The sequence below is a fragment of the Haplochromis burtoni genome, unplaced genomic scaffold (genome assembly GCF_018398535.1).
Source record: "Haplochromis burtoni strain Fernald_Lab_line unplaced genomic scaffold, NCSU_Asbu1 Contig_18, whole genome shotgun sequence".
NCBI lineage: Eukaryota > Metazoa > Chordata > Actinopteri > Cichliformes > Cichlidae > Haplochromis > Haplochromis burtoni.
The window spans coordinates 3,176,618-3,189,798 of record NW_024582379.1 but is presented as its reverse complement, the minus strand read 5'-3'; the positions used below and the strand labels follow the sequence as shown (position 1 = coordinate 3,189,798).

General features: G+C 43.7%; 1 protein-coding gene across 8 annotated transcripts in view; it reads right to left on the bottom strand.

The window, feature by feature from the left end:
- Positions 1-1,529: 1,529 nt before the first annotated feature.
- LOC102300359 (membrane-associated phosphatidylinositol transfer protein 2) overlaps positions 1,530-13,181 on the bottom strand; it is a 41,115-nt gene continuing 29,463 nt past the window's right edge. For 4 of the 8 annotated variants that reach the window (XM_042218383.1, XM_042218382.1, XM_042218384.1 and 1 more), the window contains exons 8-26: positions 13,072-13,176; positions 12,934-12,998; positions 11,781-12,025; positions 10,023-10,212; positions 9,711-9,830; positions 9,308-9,522; positions 9,004-9,179; positions 8,668-8,838; positions 7,490-7,642; positions 6,397-6,561; positions 5,234-5,521; positions 4,536-4,684; positions 4,340-4,456; positions 3,740-3,856; positions 3,062-3,210; positions 2,739-2,888; positions 2,457-2,637; positions 2,214-2,342; positions 1,530-2,083 (exon numbers count right to left, since the gene is read on the bottom strand). In XM_042218383.1, the coding sequence (XP_042074317.1) occupies positions 1,700-2,083; positions 2,214-2,342; positions 2,457-2,637; positions 2,739-2,888; positions 3,062-3,210; positions 3,740-3,856; positions 4,340-4,456; positions 4,536-4,684; positions 5,234-5,521; positions 6,397-6,561; positions 7,490-7,642; positions 8,668-8,838; positions 9,004-9,179; positions 9,308-9,522; positions 9,711-9,830; positions 10,023-10,212; positions 11,781-12,025; positions 12,934-12,998; positions 13,072-13,176 (3,269 nt within the window). In that variant the 3' untranslated portion in view covers positions 1,530-1,699. The remainder of the gene's footprint in view (positions 2,084-2,213; positions 2,343-2,456; positions 2,638-2,738; positions 2,889-3,061; positions 3,211-3,739; positions 3,857-4,339; positions 4,457-4,535; positions 4,685-5,233; positions 5,522-6,396; positions 6,562-7,489; positions 7,643-8,667; positions 8,839-9,003; positions 9,180-9,307; positions 9,523-9,710; positions 9,831-10,022; positions 10,213-11,780; positions 12,026-12,933; positions 12,999-13,071; positions 13,177-13,181) is intronic. The other 4 variants (XM_042218387.1, XM_042218386.1, XM_042218388.1 and 1 more) reach the window with 4 other exon arrangements.

The following is a 13,181-nucleotide window of genomic DNA, read 5'->3' as shown; positions in this document are numbered from 1 at the left end:
AGTAATGATTACAATAAAACAAAAGCATAAAAATAACAAAAATGTTTTAAACAATAACAAAACTCCAAGACTAAAGCACACCCCCCCCCCCCAAAAAAGTTAATAACAAAAACAAAAAATATTTTGACACAAGTTCTGTTGATACAACTCTGGTGATCTGAGAGATAAAATAACAGAAATACAACACTGTGCCAGGCAAAGACCTCTGAGGTTTGGTTGCTGCAACTGAAGTTTGAAGGAAAGAGGGGAAAAAAAACAACACATCATAGATAAAGTAATCTTAAAACACATTTTGTTCACGAAAAAAATCCATACATTTTAAAATTTCTATAGTCTTAAATAACAACAAGTATCATCAATCAATAAAGTATATCCTGAATGAGACGGTGTTTACCCCCAGAGTAAAGAAGACACTTGAAACTGATCTTCAGTGGACCAGATACCAGATCTGCACTGTAATGTAACAATTATGTACAAGCCTTGTTAAGGCATTCAACTACATACTTACACAAACTAACCCATTTATTATGTTTCTGTTTTTACACAGGAGAGCCCTCCTTTCCTCTGCATCCACAGACGGCTTGTCCTTCAGCACTGCTTCACTTTGGCACTTTCCCTTACAGTACTGCTTTTCCCTATAGCAGAGCTGCACGCTGCTCTTTCAGGAGGGTACGGCAGCAATGGCATAAAGTGAAGTGTGAGATGCAATAAAACCCAAGAACAGTTTCAGCTGCAGCCACAGTTAAAGGGTAATTACGCGCTTTGCTTCGTGTTGCGTTACATGATTCTTCGTGTCTAAGGGGCGACCAGAAAACAAGCAGAACGGGAGTGTAAAGATGTTAACCCTCTCAGGCTCAAATTAAGTTTTTGTTGCTAATGCACAAAAGAACACCTGCAGTGGTACTTCTGAGTAAAAAACCTCATAAAATATGTATGTGGGGTAATCAGGTTGTTAGCTTTTAACTGTTGCAAATCTGCAACGCCTGCCTTGAGAGGGTTAAATCTGTTCGGTGTTCCTTAAAAAAAAGAAAAGAAATCTAACAAAAATTAATTTTGGCTTCTCGATTGTTTCCGTGTGTACACTAAATTGACGAATCAGCTTCACCTGATTCTCAGCTCCGCTCTCTGACTGGAACGTACCTGATCATCGCGTTAAAAAGGACGCAGCTTTAAAACTGCTATAAACAAAGTTCGTCTCTGTAGTCGTTGTTGTGCTTGCATTGGTCACGTTAGTTGGTTACAGCTGCTACTGTAACAACTCTGTGTTGTTTGCATGGGGCGTGTTTGTGTGTGTGTGTAACTGTCTCCATGTGCTGAAGGAGCAAAACTGACCTTGTATTCAAGACTAATAAATATTTACTAAACAGTACAAACAGCCTGGATCCCTACAATATTAGCTTTATTTGGTTGTGTGCACTTTCCCGCCTTGGGGCAACACTTCTTGAAATGTTGGTCTGTGTTATCATGAATGTTGCCTCATGCTCTGCCCATAACTATCTGTGCTGAATGTGACTGGTGTTAGTTTTTATAAAGAGTGATTTATAGCACCTGAATTTTTTTCCTTATGGTATTTTACCTATCTGGTGCAAGAAGCCAACTGCTTTCCACTGTTTGCGTTTATATTCACGTCACTTTGTGTCTCTTCCTCAGCACTGCATTTGTAAGTCACTCTCCCGAACCATGCATCGTGTCTCCAGTCTCATTTTGAGCTGAAAACTCCTGGCTCCAGCTTGGTGCTGCTGCTGCGGCCCCAGCAGCTGGCCGTGATGCTCATGCTGCGCTGGGCCCCTCCCTGGCCGTGGCTGTGAGCGCGCTCCAGCCGCTCCCGCTCCAGCCGCTCGCTGTCTGATTGGCTCTGCGTGCGCTCCGGCCTGTTGTGGATGCTGCCCGTCGGAGAGCTGGGGGCTGGCTGAGAGGAGATGGTGCGTAACAGATGGTTCCTCTTCCTCAAGAAGTCACTGTTTGCTCCCAAGCCAAAGCTGCCTTTGCGTAGCACCATGCGTGCACTGGTGGTCTTGGCTGGCCGAGAGCGATGGTTGTACTCCAGCTGGGACAGATGAGCTGCGTATCCCTCTGTGATGAACTGTTGAAGGATCAGAGAAACAACTGTCAACTAAAAAGCAACACATTTTGCGGTGACTTGAGCTTTTACTTTAGTTTTTTTTTTTATGTGAGAAGAGACTATTAACAGGATCGTTTGCAGAAAGTGATACCTGGCACTGGTGCTGCATCTTCTTAGAAGGTCTGCCAACAATGTATATTTGAGAAGAAGGGAGGCCAATGGAGGTGTAGACTGAGATGTCTTTGGTTGATCCATAGCCAGCAAAAATCTTCATGTGTGCCTGAAATCGGAGAAATGAAGACGAGAAATGTTCAATCCTGGCTTCTTTTAAACAAATGGGTACATTTTTAAAATAATAACGGGTTGTCAGCATTTGTCCCATCCCCACTCTGACCTCTGTCAAAGACTTGAGGAAGTTGGCCTTGTGCCTGAGCGGGTCGTGGACCAGGCCATCGCAAAAGGAGACAATGCCATGAGGGAAGTTGTGCTGAGACAACCAGGCCACTACCCGTTGCTTCTGCATGTCTGGCCGTCCGGTCACGTAGATGATCAGATAGCCTAAATCCTGCCAGTGCCTGAAATAAGGAGAAGCAGCAGGACACACCAGATCTTAAAGTTCAATCAGGGAGAAAATATGTGAAGCCAAGAAAACAGGAGAGGTAGAGCAGCCAGCTACCTGACAACATCTACAGCTCCAGCTCGCACTTTGGGATCACTGCCCATGATCGAAACGCTGGCAGCAAATGAACCATCGATGCTGAACACTACGAACTCCGTGCTACGTGGAACAACTGTCAGGTAGCTGTCAGCGAACGTGTGGTCACCCCTGATGAATAAAAAGAAAAAGAGTAAGGAAATGGAAACCAAAAGATTAAAGAAAAAATGAGCTGCAATAAAGTGAGCTAAAAGTCAAATGGAAACGAGGCTCTGTGAAGATAAACGGACAAAAAGCTTGAATATATAAAATACAATAACAGTTTGGTACCAGGCTAATCTCACCTGACCACCATTTTAACCGGGTACACGCCGATTCCCAGACGCTTGTCCTCTGGGATGACAAAAGACACGCGCCCGCTGCTGTTGGTCACCTCGGTGTTGAAGTACACCCATTCTCCCGATGGTGGCTGAGTCATGATGTGGAGGTCGACCTGCGCAGGAATGAAAAGGAAACAAAAGCGTTTCAACGCAGCTGATCGACAGATATTTGAGTTTTTTTCATATTTCCTCAACCCAGAGGTAAAGTTGAACGAAAACAACATTGTCTTCATTTTTATGATTAAATATTTCACATTAAAAAGTTTTCTAAATGTTTCACATTATTAGTGAGTGCTCAAATGTAGGGCTCTACTAGCCAACTGGTGAATACTCTAGTAAGGCCAGTGAATGCGACATACTTGTGCTCAAGCAGTGGCTCAGATTTCAAGATGTCCTGGGTCAACGGACCAATTTTCAATAATATATCTTGAAATTTATGAAGCTAAAATTTCACAGCAATCATTATATATACCTGAACTTTGGATTGTGTGTCAAACATAAGACACATGTCTCAAATGTATGAGACTTAAAATCCACTTAGAAGTGAACTTAAAAAAATAAAAATAAAAAAAAAAGCTCAAACCCAGATTTCCCAGGTATCTCTAACAGCAGGTGAGCTACTAAAGACAGAAGCATGTTCACCTTCTCCCCGGCCAAAGTCACCATGTCCAGAGGGCCGTACATGAAGCGGCCTGTCAAGACCTGCTGGCCATCTTCAGTGAAGACGGCATCATTCACTCTGTGGTTGGCGGTCACGTTCTGTCAATGCAGAAGAAACAAAGGGAAAATGCTGATGTGTTGCTTTATCTTTATTTAAACATAAACAGTCTACAAATACCAACAACTTTTTTTTTTTTTTGCATATTGGTTGGAATTGGTCATTAATAATCTTTGGCTGTCGTCCAGAGTGTTGTCACGTCTCCTTCCCCTCAACCCTAACGGCAGTTACTTCCTTTTAAAAGGGAGATCTTCCTTCCCACTGTCACCCAGTGCTTGCTCATAGGGGAGGGGGTCGTCATCTGATTGTTGGACGTTTTCTCTGTATTATTGTAGGGTCTTTGCCTTGAAGCAACAGTTATTGTGATTTGGTGCTTTATTAAAATTTTAAATTGAAATGAATTTAAAAAAAGAAAAACAAAAGGGCTATTTTTTGATTTGTAACTAGATGGCAGGTATCGTAGTGTCCCCGATTAAACTTTAAAGCTCTCTGAAACAGACTTTGTTTCCAGATAAGATGCTCACCCTGATCTTCACGTGAGTCCTCTTGCGGAGCCACTTTTCTCGAGGTTTAGAGGGGGTGAATTCAGACACTTCTTTTCCATCGAGCTCCAGAATGCTTGAGTTTTCGTGCCTCATGACCTGAAAGGGGACAATTCAGTGATTCATACTGAGAATTTTTGAATAAGTCCTAACACTTTCATTATTGCTGTTTACTCACCTGCCTCAGGAGAAAAGACACAACATCAGTAGACTCCCAGTATGATGCGTGGAACAGGTGCGGTAAAGCCACTGTGGGGAAAGCTGTTAGGGCATCGGGGCAGTACAGGGCAAAGTCCAGCCGCTTTGTGCCCCACCAGCGTGCTGCAACTGCAATGGGAATGGAGTGAATAGGGTACAGAGACGTAAGATGAAACTCAAAGAGCCAGCGTGAGGTATGTGATGCCACAGAAAGGTGCAACACCCCTGATGTTATAGCAAAAAAAGAAAGAAGTTGAATTCAAATTTCAGCCACACTCATCACCAATCCCAGCAGTTCTTCAGCTACAGGAGGGAAAGGAAGGAGTTTATAATGGTTATTATCAGCAAATCCAAAGGCTGAGAACAGGAACCGATAGTTAGAGCTGATTACATGAGCAGCTGAAGGTGGTTATTTGTGTTAGTCTGCGTGTGAAAAAAGATGAATGATTTTAAAAGCCCCGGCAGCATCTAGATTTATGGATTACTCCTCATCAGTGACAGTGAATGCACCTGAATCGCTGTGAATTACATTTTAGAAAAATGAAGTGAAAGGGAGGCAAAGAGGCTTTTTGGAAGAGCAGCGCTGAGTCTTTTGACTGTGGCACAAAACAGAGCAGCACATGGAAGAGAGCCGTAGCCTCACACTGATTTCAGTAGCTCCCTTCCTTATAAAAATACCTTGGTCCACTTCAGCCTGGGAGTCCAGTGAGACCAGATCAGATATAGCAAAGTCCAGCCCTGCCCGGTAGTTCTCGTACTGGCCGGTGGGACTTAGAGGTTCACTAGAGTCTGCCTCATCGTCCAGCTCTGCCGCTACGTATGCATCAGAAGATCCTGCGGCCTGGCAAGCCTTTGTTTCCTTACGGGACGTGGGAGGAGTTTTCAGGAAGAATTTGTTTTGTGATGATAGGGCGAGTAGGGACAAAAGACTGTATTTTTTGGATTGGTTAACCTGATTTGATTCAGCTATGGGGGAAAAAACAACAGCAAAAATAACAAAAAGATAAAGAAACCATATATGATATGATGAATACAAATTCACTTGTGACAGTTTAGGACAGCTTGGAGAGTTTTAAAAAGAGCTGCGACTGTATAAGCCCTAAAGATATATTAGGAACCGCTCAGGTAAATGGGGCAGAGTGATGCTGTTGCAGAAGAGAAACATGTCGTAATCAGTTTAAGCACATTTCCAGGGTTATACTGTGGGTGGCTGAACAGCAGTGTTCAGGCGCAGTAACATGAGGCACAAATAAATGTTCTGGTAACAGAAGTGAACGGGTGAGGGGGAGGAGGAATTCAAAGGACATTCAAACAAAGAGGAAACAGTACCGGTTATCTCAGCAAACACTGCAATAGGGAGTCGACAATGCAGGAATGGCTGAGGGAAACAGGTGTCTACATGCATCGCCACATTAATTAAATGCAGCACTCGTTCATTGCATTTACATTTAGACAGTGAGTAAGAGAAAGACAGACAGTGGAAAGTGGCTCTAAGCTGGTTTCTTCTCCGGGACTCTGATCTTGTCTTAGTTTTAACAGGAGATGGATAAATCACCTTACATGAGTCTCACTTCAATCCCAAATCTGGCAAAGCAGAAAAGAGCAAAAAGGAGCGGGACACTCAACGTGGCTGACTAGACTGTTTCTGCAGGACAGCAGGGTGTGTGTAGAGTCAGAGTGAGAGTAAATGATGTCGGAGTGTTGGAAAGAGAAACTAGGACAGATAAAAGCAGATAAAAGTTGGGCTGAATGTGAGAGAAAGCGGGAGAATTACTAGAAGAGTGTTTGTGTGAGTGGAAGGAAGAGAGAAAGAGAGACTGTTTGGTATTGAGAGCACTTACTGTTGGCTATGTTGGTGGCAGTGTAACTGTCTGCCATTCCTGAGACCTGGCTGGCAATGCTGACCTCACTGGCCCTCCGCTGGCCCCGGGAGAGGGGGCCCGTTACGGGGGATGAGGGGTACGAACTGTCCATGAAGACACCACCATGAGACTGAACAACATCCGCTATTGAGCCCAAACAAGGAGATCCCATTAGACAGAGACACAGGTAAGGGGGAACTCACGGTGACGGTTGGGGGAGGAGGGGGAATGCAGGTGAGAAATGTGACAGCAGGCGGCGAGGCCCCGGTCACATTTCTTCACCGATCAACACGTGACTGGTAAATGAAGACATTAAACACACAGTGAATGTAAAATCACAAATATCCACGTCTTCTACAGTAATATTAGTGTGTGTTATGGAGGTGATTTTTAAATTCAGAGCCTATTCTAATGTCTTGAAAATAAAATAACGTCAGAGATTTAGTAAAATCACAAGACCTCTGACTAGTATCACAAGAAGCAGCACAGGCTTCAGTCTGTTTAGCATGTACACACAGAGCTCCAAGTCCACTGCACAAACACGTCACAAGCAGCACATCAAAACCTTTTTTGGAAATTCAAAAAAACAGTATTTAAAAAAAAAAAAAAAAAAAAAGGAAACAAAAAAAACCCTATGTCACCACAAATCAGCTAATATTACAGAGATGATGCAAATACACTGAAACCGGCCTTAAAACCGCAGCACACAAACACAGACGCTTGCATCTTCCAAACTCTGTCATGAAAATGTGATGGCACAAAGCAAAACACAGCACCACAAGAGATGCTTAGCAGATTTGTCTCGAGTATTTCCATGACTTGATGTTCCAATTGGCTACATTTCTTTTAAAATTGTAAACCAGAAGACACGATGCTAAAAGGTCAAATATATATGTATTTATCAGTATTTGGGGACACTGAAATGACAGCATGGACATACTCAAAGAGTGTAAGAGGTGGCCTGGAATCTGAGCATCTCGACGTAATGGCGAGAGGGACGAACACAGGGACGACAGAGATACGGCGAATGAGGGCTGGGAACAGATAGAGGTGAATGGGAGAGGCTACACACACTCCATAGTGGCGGGTGTGGCTTTGAGGGAGCCCTCCTGCCAGTTTAGCACAGGTACAGGGATGCAGGTCTCACTGATGGTCTCCTGACAGCGAAGGGACAGGAGAGGCCCGCTGTCAAGCAGCAGCTGAGCGTTGCTCTGGACTGTCTCCACTACAGAGGGGGGTGGGTGGAGGGGCAGAAGTCGGGGGGGGAGGTTTTAGAGGTAGAGAGCAAGGTACACGGATATGGAGACAGGAGGCCAAGAGAGGAGGAAGGAAAGAAGACAAGGAAGACAAAAACATATGAAGCAAGAACTGAACAAGGAACAAGAGTCAAGCCCTTAGTGGAGCTCACTTTTTCCTGGACCACAGCTGCTCCTCAGAGACACAATAAGCTGACATATGACCCTGTTCTAAGATTAGAAAAAGCCTGCAATATGCTATTTATGAAATCATTTGAACTCTCTTGCCTTAACAGTGATCTTGAAATTGTCTTTGAAACTTCATCGCTATAAAAAAAAAATGTTGGAAGGCCTGAAGATGGTCATTGGTAGCTGATCTGATGGAGGCCATGACCACCAGGGAACACAAAAACTCTGGTCTGAAGTAATTAAGAAACATCTTAACCATATTAAACATCTTTATTAACCCCGGTGTCCATCCTTACTAAGCCTCAGTTCCTGATTCAATAATGTTAGATATCTTTTTAAAAAAAAAAAGAAATTTCTCCTCATTAAAGATCTTATTAAATTCTGTGTGCGTTTTCTTCGAGAACATCAGACATGTAATTGTATAAACAGGGTAGGCATCCTCCGCTATAAAGATCAGTCCAAACAGAAACCACCAGTGGGACTGTGACAACACCGAGATTAATAAACTGCTATACAAAACATGCCGAAGCACAAACAGTAGAAAAGCGTGTAATTTTTCTTTCAGGCAGTGTCTACTTTGTAAATGAACTCAACGCATGCTACTAAGGCATCTTTAAGCCATCTATGGTGTGCATCCATGGGAAAAAGGACAGTGGGTTAAAATCAGCATCTGAAGCATCAGGTGATGTGATCTTAAGTGGTTGTTGCTGGGGTTTTTTTTAAAGGGTATTTTGCATTCGTGTGTGTGCATCCAAGACAGACGTACAAAGACTGAAAGCTTCACATTAACGTGGCCTTTCATCCATCATCTGTAAAAAGAGCTCACCCAGCAGGGCGGAGTTTCCATCTCCCAGGGGAAAGCGTTGGTAACGGGGCACGCTGAACGGAGGGAGGAGGTGAAATTTCCGCTCCAGCAGAGGTTCGAGGCGGGAGGCTGAAGGATCAGCGGGGTGGAACAGATTATAAACCTGCTGACAGGCAGGTCGTAGCTGGGCCACTAGGGGGAGAAATGAAACCAGAGACATAAGAAAGAGGAAGGGAAGAATTCAAGCATATTTTGGTGACAGCCTGGTCTATAGGTGTCTATAGTAATAAGCAGATTTCCATCTGGGGCAAACCTTTCACTTTACAGATAGTACAAAGCCTGGTAATTGAAGCTCACCATCTAACATAGGGATCACAGTCTTTCTCAGGGCAAGTACCAAGCCAAGTGGAGAGCCAAAGAGGAAAAAGTCGGACACTTCGAAGTCAAATTTCCCCAGGGAGCCTCCATCCAGCATTGTGCTACTGCTCGACCTTCGGGAGGTTGTGTCGTTCCGCAAGACACTGGAATGTAAGCTGGGAGGACAACACAAAGTCACTTCCGTGCCTGGAACTAAAAATAAAACATATTCTGACAGTGCATGACAAAAGGACAAAAGAAGTTCATTCCACATAAAGAGTTTGTCCTCCCACGGACGACACACCTGGACAGGAAAGCCTGGTGCTGCTTTATGGTGTCCAGCTCGTAGGTGGAAGAGTCACTTCTCTTCCGAGGCAGCTGTCTCTTGGTGTCGTCGCCTGCGCTGGTACGTGGGATATCGATGTTGCTGCGACTGAGGTGGCGGCTGCCCTCCAAGGTTGGAGATGCTGATCCGTGTCCGCTGTTGACAATGATGCCAGGAGAGAGAAGATCCTGGTCCTGCAGGGGCGATTTGTGAAAATGTGTCATTAAAACTTCCAGCACCTTAAGAAAAAAATATCAACAAATGAGCTAATTAAGAAGAACAAAACAGGTTAAAGGTGCACACAGGAGTGTTCCAGGCACTGTTTAGGATGAGCCGAGACTGTCGCCGTGCATTCATTAATGCTGGAGGATGTCTCGCTTACCTGTACGCTAATGACACTGCCCCTGCGACTGCTGTTCTGGCTCTCATTTACTGTTTGATTGCTGCTGCACAGAGCATCAAAGCCCAAGATTCCTCCCACACAGTCCCCAATGAGGCAAACCTGGAGAGTTAAAGGATGAAAAATATTTATTACATATATGCGTGGGGTTCAGGATCACCTGAAAAGACTTCCGCAGTTACACGCTGGATGTAAGGATAATGTGGCTCCAAAAAGTACAGCTGGTTCAACTCTAATGATTCCAATTCTTTATTAAACAGCATACAAGAACAACAAACCCCATCGGTATCTGACCTGGCCGGAGAAAGAAGCCCCGTCCAGAGATTTTATGAAGTCCGCATACACCTGGTTGGCTCGGAAGATGACGGTGGCCACAGCATCCTGGTACTGTGGAGAAGAGGTGGCGAGGAGAGGCAGGGCTGCCAGCGGGATGTGGTCCTGGCTGCTGGACAGACAACCTTCATCGTAGCTGTAAGGGCTCAAGCTGTGAGAACATTAGTGGATAAAAATCAAATTATGAAATTTAAAACCCAAGGCATGCACACGGAAGAATAAATAAACGCAGGAAGAGAGGACAAGAGTCACGAGCTGCACCTGGACCTCTTCCATCATAAGTAAACAGCTATCGAGCTAAAATACGGTTAGAACCACAATTTGTTTCACAAACACAATTTTTGTTGTTATTTTTAAATTACAAATCAGGATGTGGCTGAAAGGCAGACTTTGAGTTTAATTGGAGGGGTTTAACAAAGTCAGATGCATTTTTTTATAGAGTCCCTCATTTTTAGTGGCTCAAAACTAATTCTACAATTGACTGACGAGCAGTTCCAAGGCCAGGTGAGGCATCTTCACTTGTTATGTCATGATAAATGAAGAAGACATAATTGAAGTTGATTCAAAGTGTTGAATTTACATTTTAAAGCTTTTAACTGTAAATTTAAATATATGGCCCGAAGAAATATCAGCCATCATTGGGCTGAAAAACCAAAATCAACCTCTCAGAGAGAGAGAGAGAGAGACAAAACTTCAGGAGTGGCCAAATAAACAATCCGGTACACTGAAAGACCACTGAAGAAGGCCAAAGTGCGTGAGGAATTATTTACATCGTTAAGAAAAAACACAAAAAACAACAACAACCACCACCACAGGAGGCAGAATTATCACTGGCAAAATCTACAATCAAAAGAAGACTTCATGAACTTAAATACAGAGAATTTGCAGCAAGGTGCAAACCACTGGTTACACTGTATAAAAATATCTGTGGATAGATGAAACCAGCATGAACATGGATGAGAAAATATAGAGTATTAGAGAAACAACTCATAATGTCAGATATGGTGGAGGCAGTGTGAAGGTATGGGTACGTATGGCTGCTAGTATAATCGGAGGACTTGTGTTTATTGGTGATGCGACCGCTGACAGAAGCTGCAGGATTAACTGTGCAGTGTATGGAGCTACACTCTCTGATCAGATTCAGACAAAAGCTGCAAAACTGATCGGACAATTCTTCACAGTGCAAATGGACAATGACACAAAGCAAACTGTAAGAGCAACCCTAGAGTTTCTCAGGGTACAGAAATATGATATTTTTCAATAGTCAGTCACCTGTTCTCAGCTCAAAGGCACAGCTTTTCAGTTATTAAACAAGCAGCAACTCAAGTGTTTGTAGTAAAGGTTCACCAGAGCACTTCAACAGAAAATGTATATGGGCTCTAGACTTTAGGCAGTCACTGAGCCTTAGGATCCTTACATTTAAAATGATGTAAATTTGCCCAATTACTTTAGAGCTAAAATTAAAGACTGTATAAAAATGTCTGTAATTCCTAAACAGTTAATGGAATTCTTCATCAAACCTCTTAAATAAAAGCTGAAAGTCTACACTTCAATCACATCTTGATTGATTATCTGATTTAAACTCCACTGTGGTTGTGTAAAACCACAAGAATTCTGTCTTCATCCAATAAATTATGAACCTAACTGCACACAAACCTTCAATGATTATCCATGAGGTTTTGAGCCTGCAGAGAAATGTGTGCATGCGCGTGCTCTTACTTGGACACTAGGGAGAAGGCCTCAGCACAGATGGCAGGGCAGGGCACCAAGCGGATGGCGATGCGTCCCAGCGCCGCAGGATAGTGAACACGCATGACTGTGTCAAAAGCCGTACTGATTGTGTTGACGTCGGCCTGCTTGCTGTTCTGGTCGCCTCCTCCGGTGTCCAGGATGTTCCCTCCGTGCAAGACCAAGATGAGCACATGGATCTTGGAGGGCTGCAGACACTGCTGGGAAGAGCTCTCCTGAGAACAGCAAATTTAATAAGCAGCGTTATGGACGGGAATGTTAAGGCACGCTATCGGGAAAATATCCAATAAAATGTTTATTCACTTCATCAGCATGACCAAAGAATACGTACTTACTGTGAGTGATAAAACAAGCAAACAAAAACAGATAAACGAGGCCTTGAAAATGGGCATCAAATCACTTTTTAACCGATTCAAAAGGTACGACTTGCAACGTTTTGCGTCCATCGTTTTGAACATGAATTACATGGCAAACTGCTTTTTATAGCCATTGAGGGGTGAGGAACCATGAAGACACATAACAGAGCCAACCTTCACCTGGACAACCGTTCAACTAACAGCAAACAACAACCATGCTTCCTGATGACAAGTTCACACTAATTAGCACAGCACAATGTGTAGTTTTGTCTTTTACTTCCAATCCAAAACTTCACATTTCCATTAAGTACAGAGGAGGGGGGAGGGGGTCGAACAGAAGGTGGTGAGGTTGAGGAGTACACATGGATTTGGGTTCGGGCTACGGCAAGGATAAGGGCAGGGGCATTTAATAGACTGGAGGTGTCTGAAGAACTGTTGTACCCCACATTGCACTGGGGCCAAAATGTTTACTTACTGACTGGTGCCTTGTTACCGTGATGGTGGGAATGGGAGAGCTATCGGCTTGGCCGCTAAGACAGCCACGCATCTGAACACAAGAGGACAGAGAGGCTCTTATCCTCCAAAGTTTAAAGCCTGATATGTTTTTTTTGTTTTTTAGCAGCTAAACTCAAATTAAATCATGTCCTGAAGGAAACTTTCAGCAGATGGCTTGTAAGGGATATTTATTCCAGACATGGACGGGCATCAGAGGAGTGCGAGTTATAGGTGTGTTATTTGCATTGGCAGTCAATATGTGACACACATACCTCATCTAATCTTTCCTCGCTGGTTGCTCTTTCATAATCAACAGTCATTTCCTTGAACAGCTCACCTAGAAACACAAACACACATTTAACATCAAGTGTCGTTGGGCTGTGCCTGCCATGTAGAGGTGTTCATCATACCAGGAGTTTCCTCCGTTTCTGCAGCTTCGATCTTGTCCATGAGGTCATTGGAGTTCCACTTGGCAATCTCTTTCGGGAAGACCTCCTCTCCATCAGAGAGATCCTCTGTG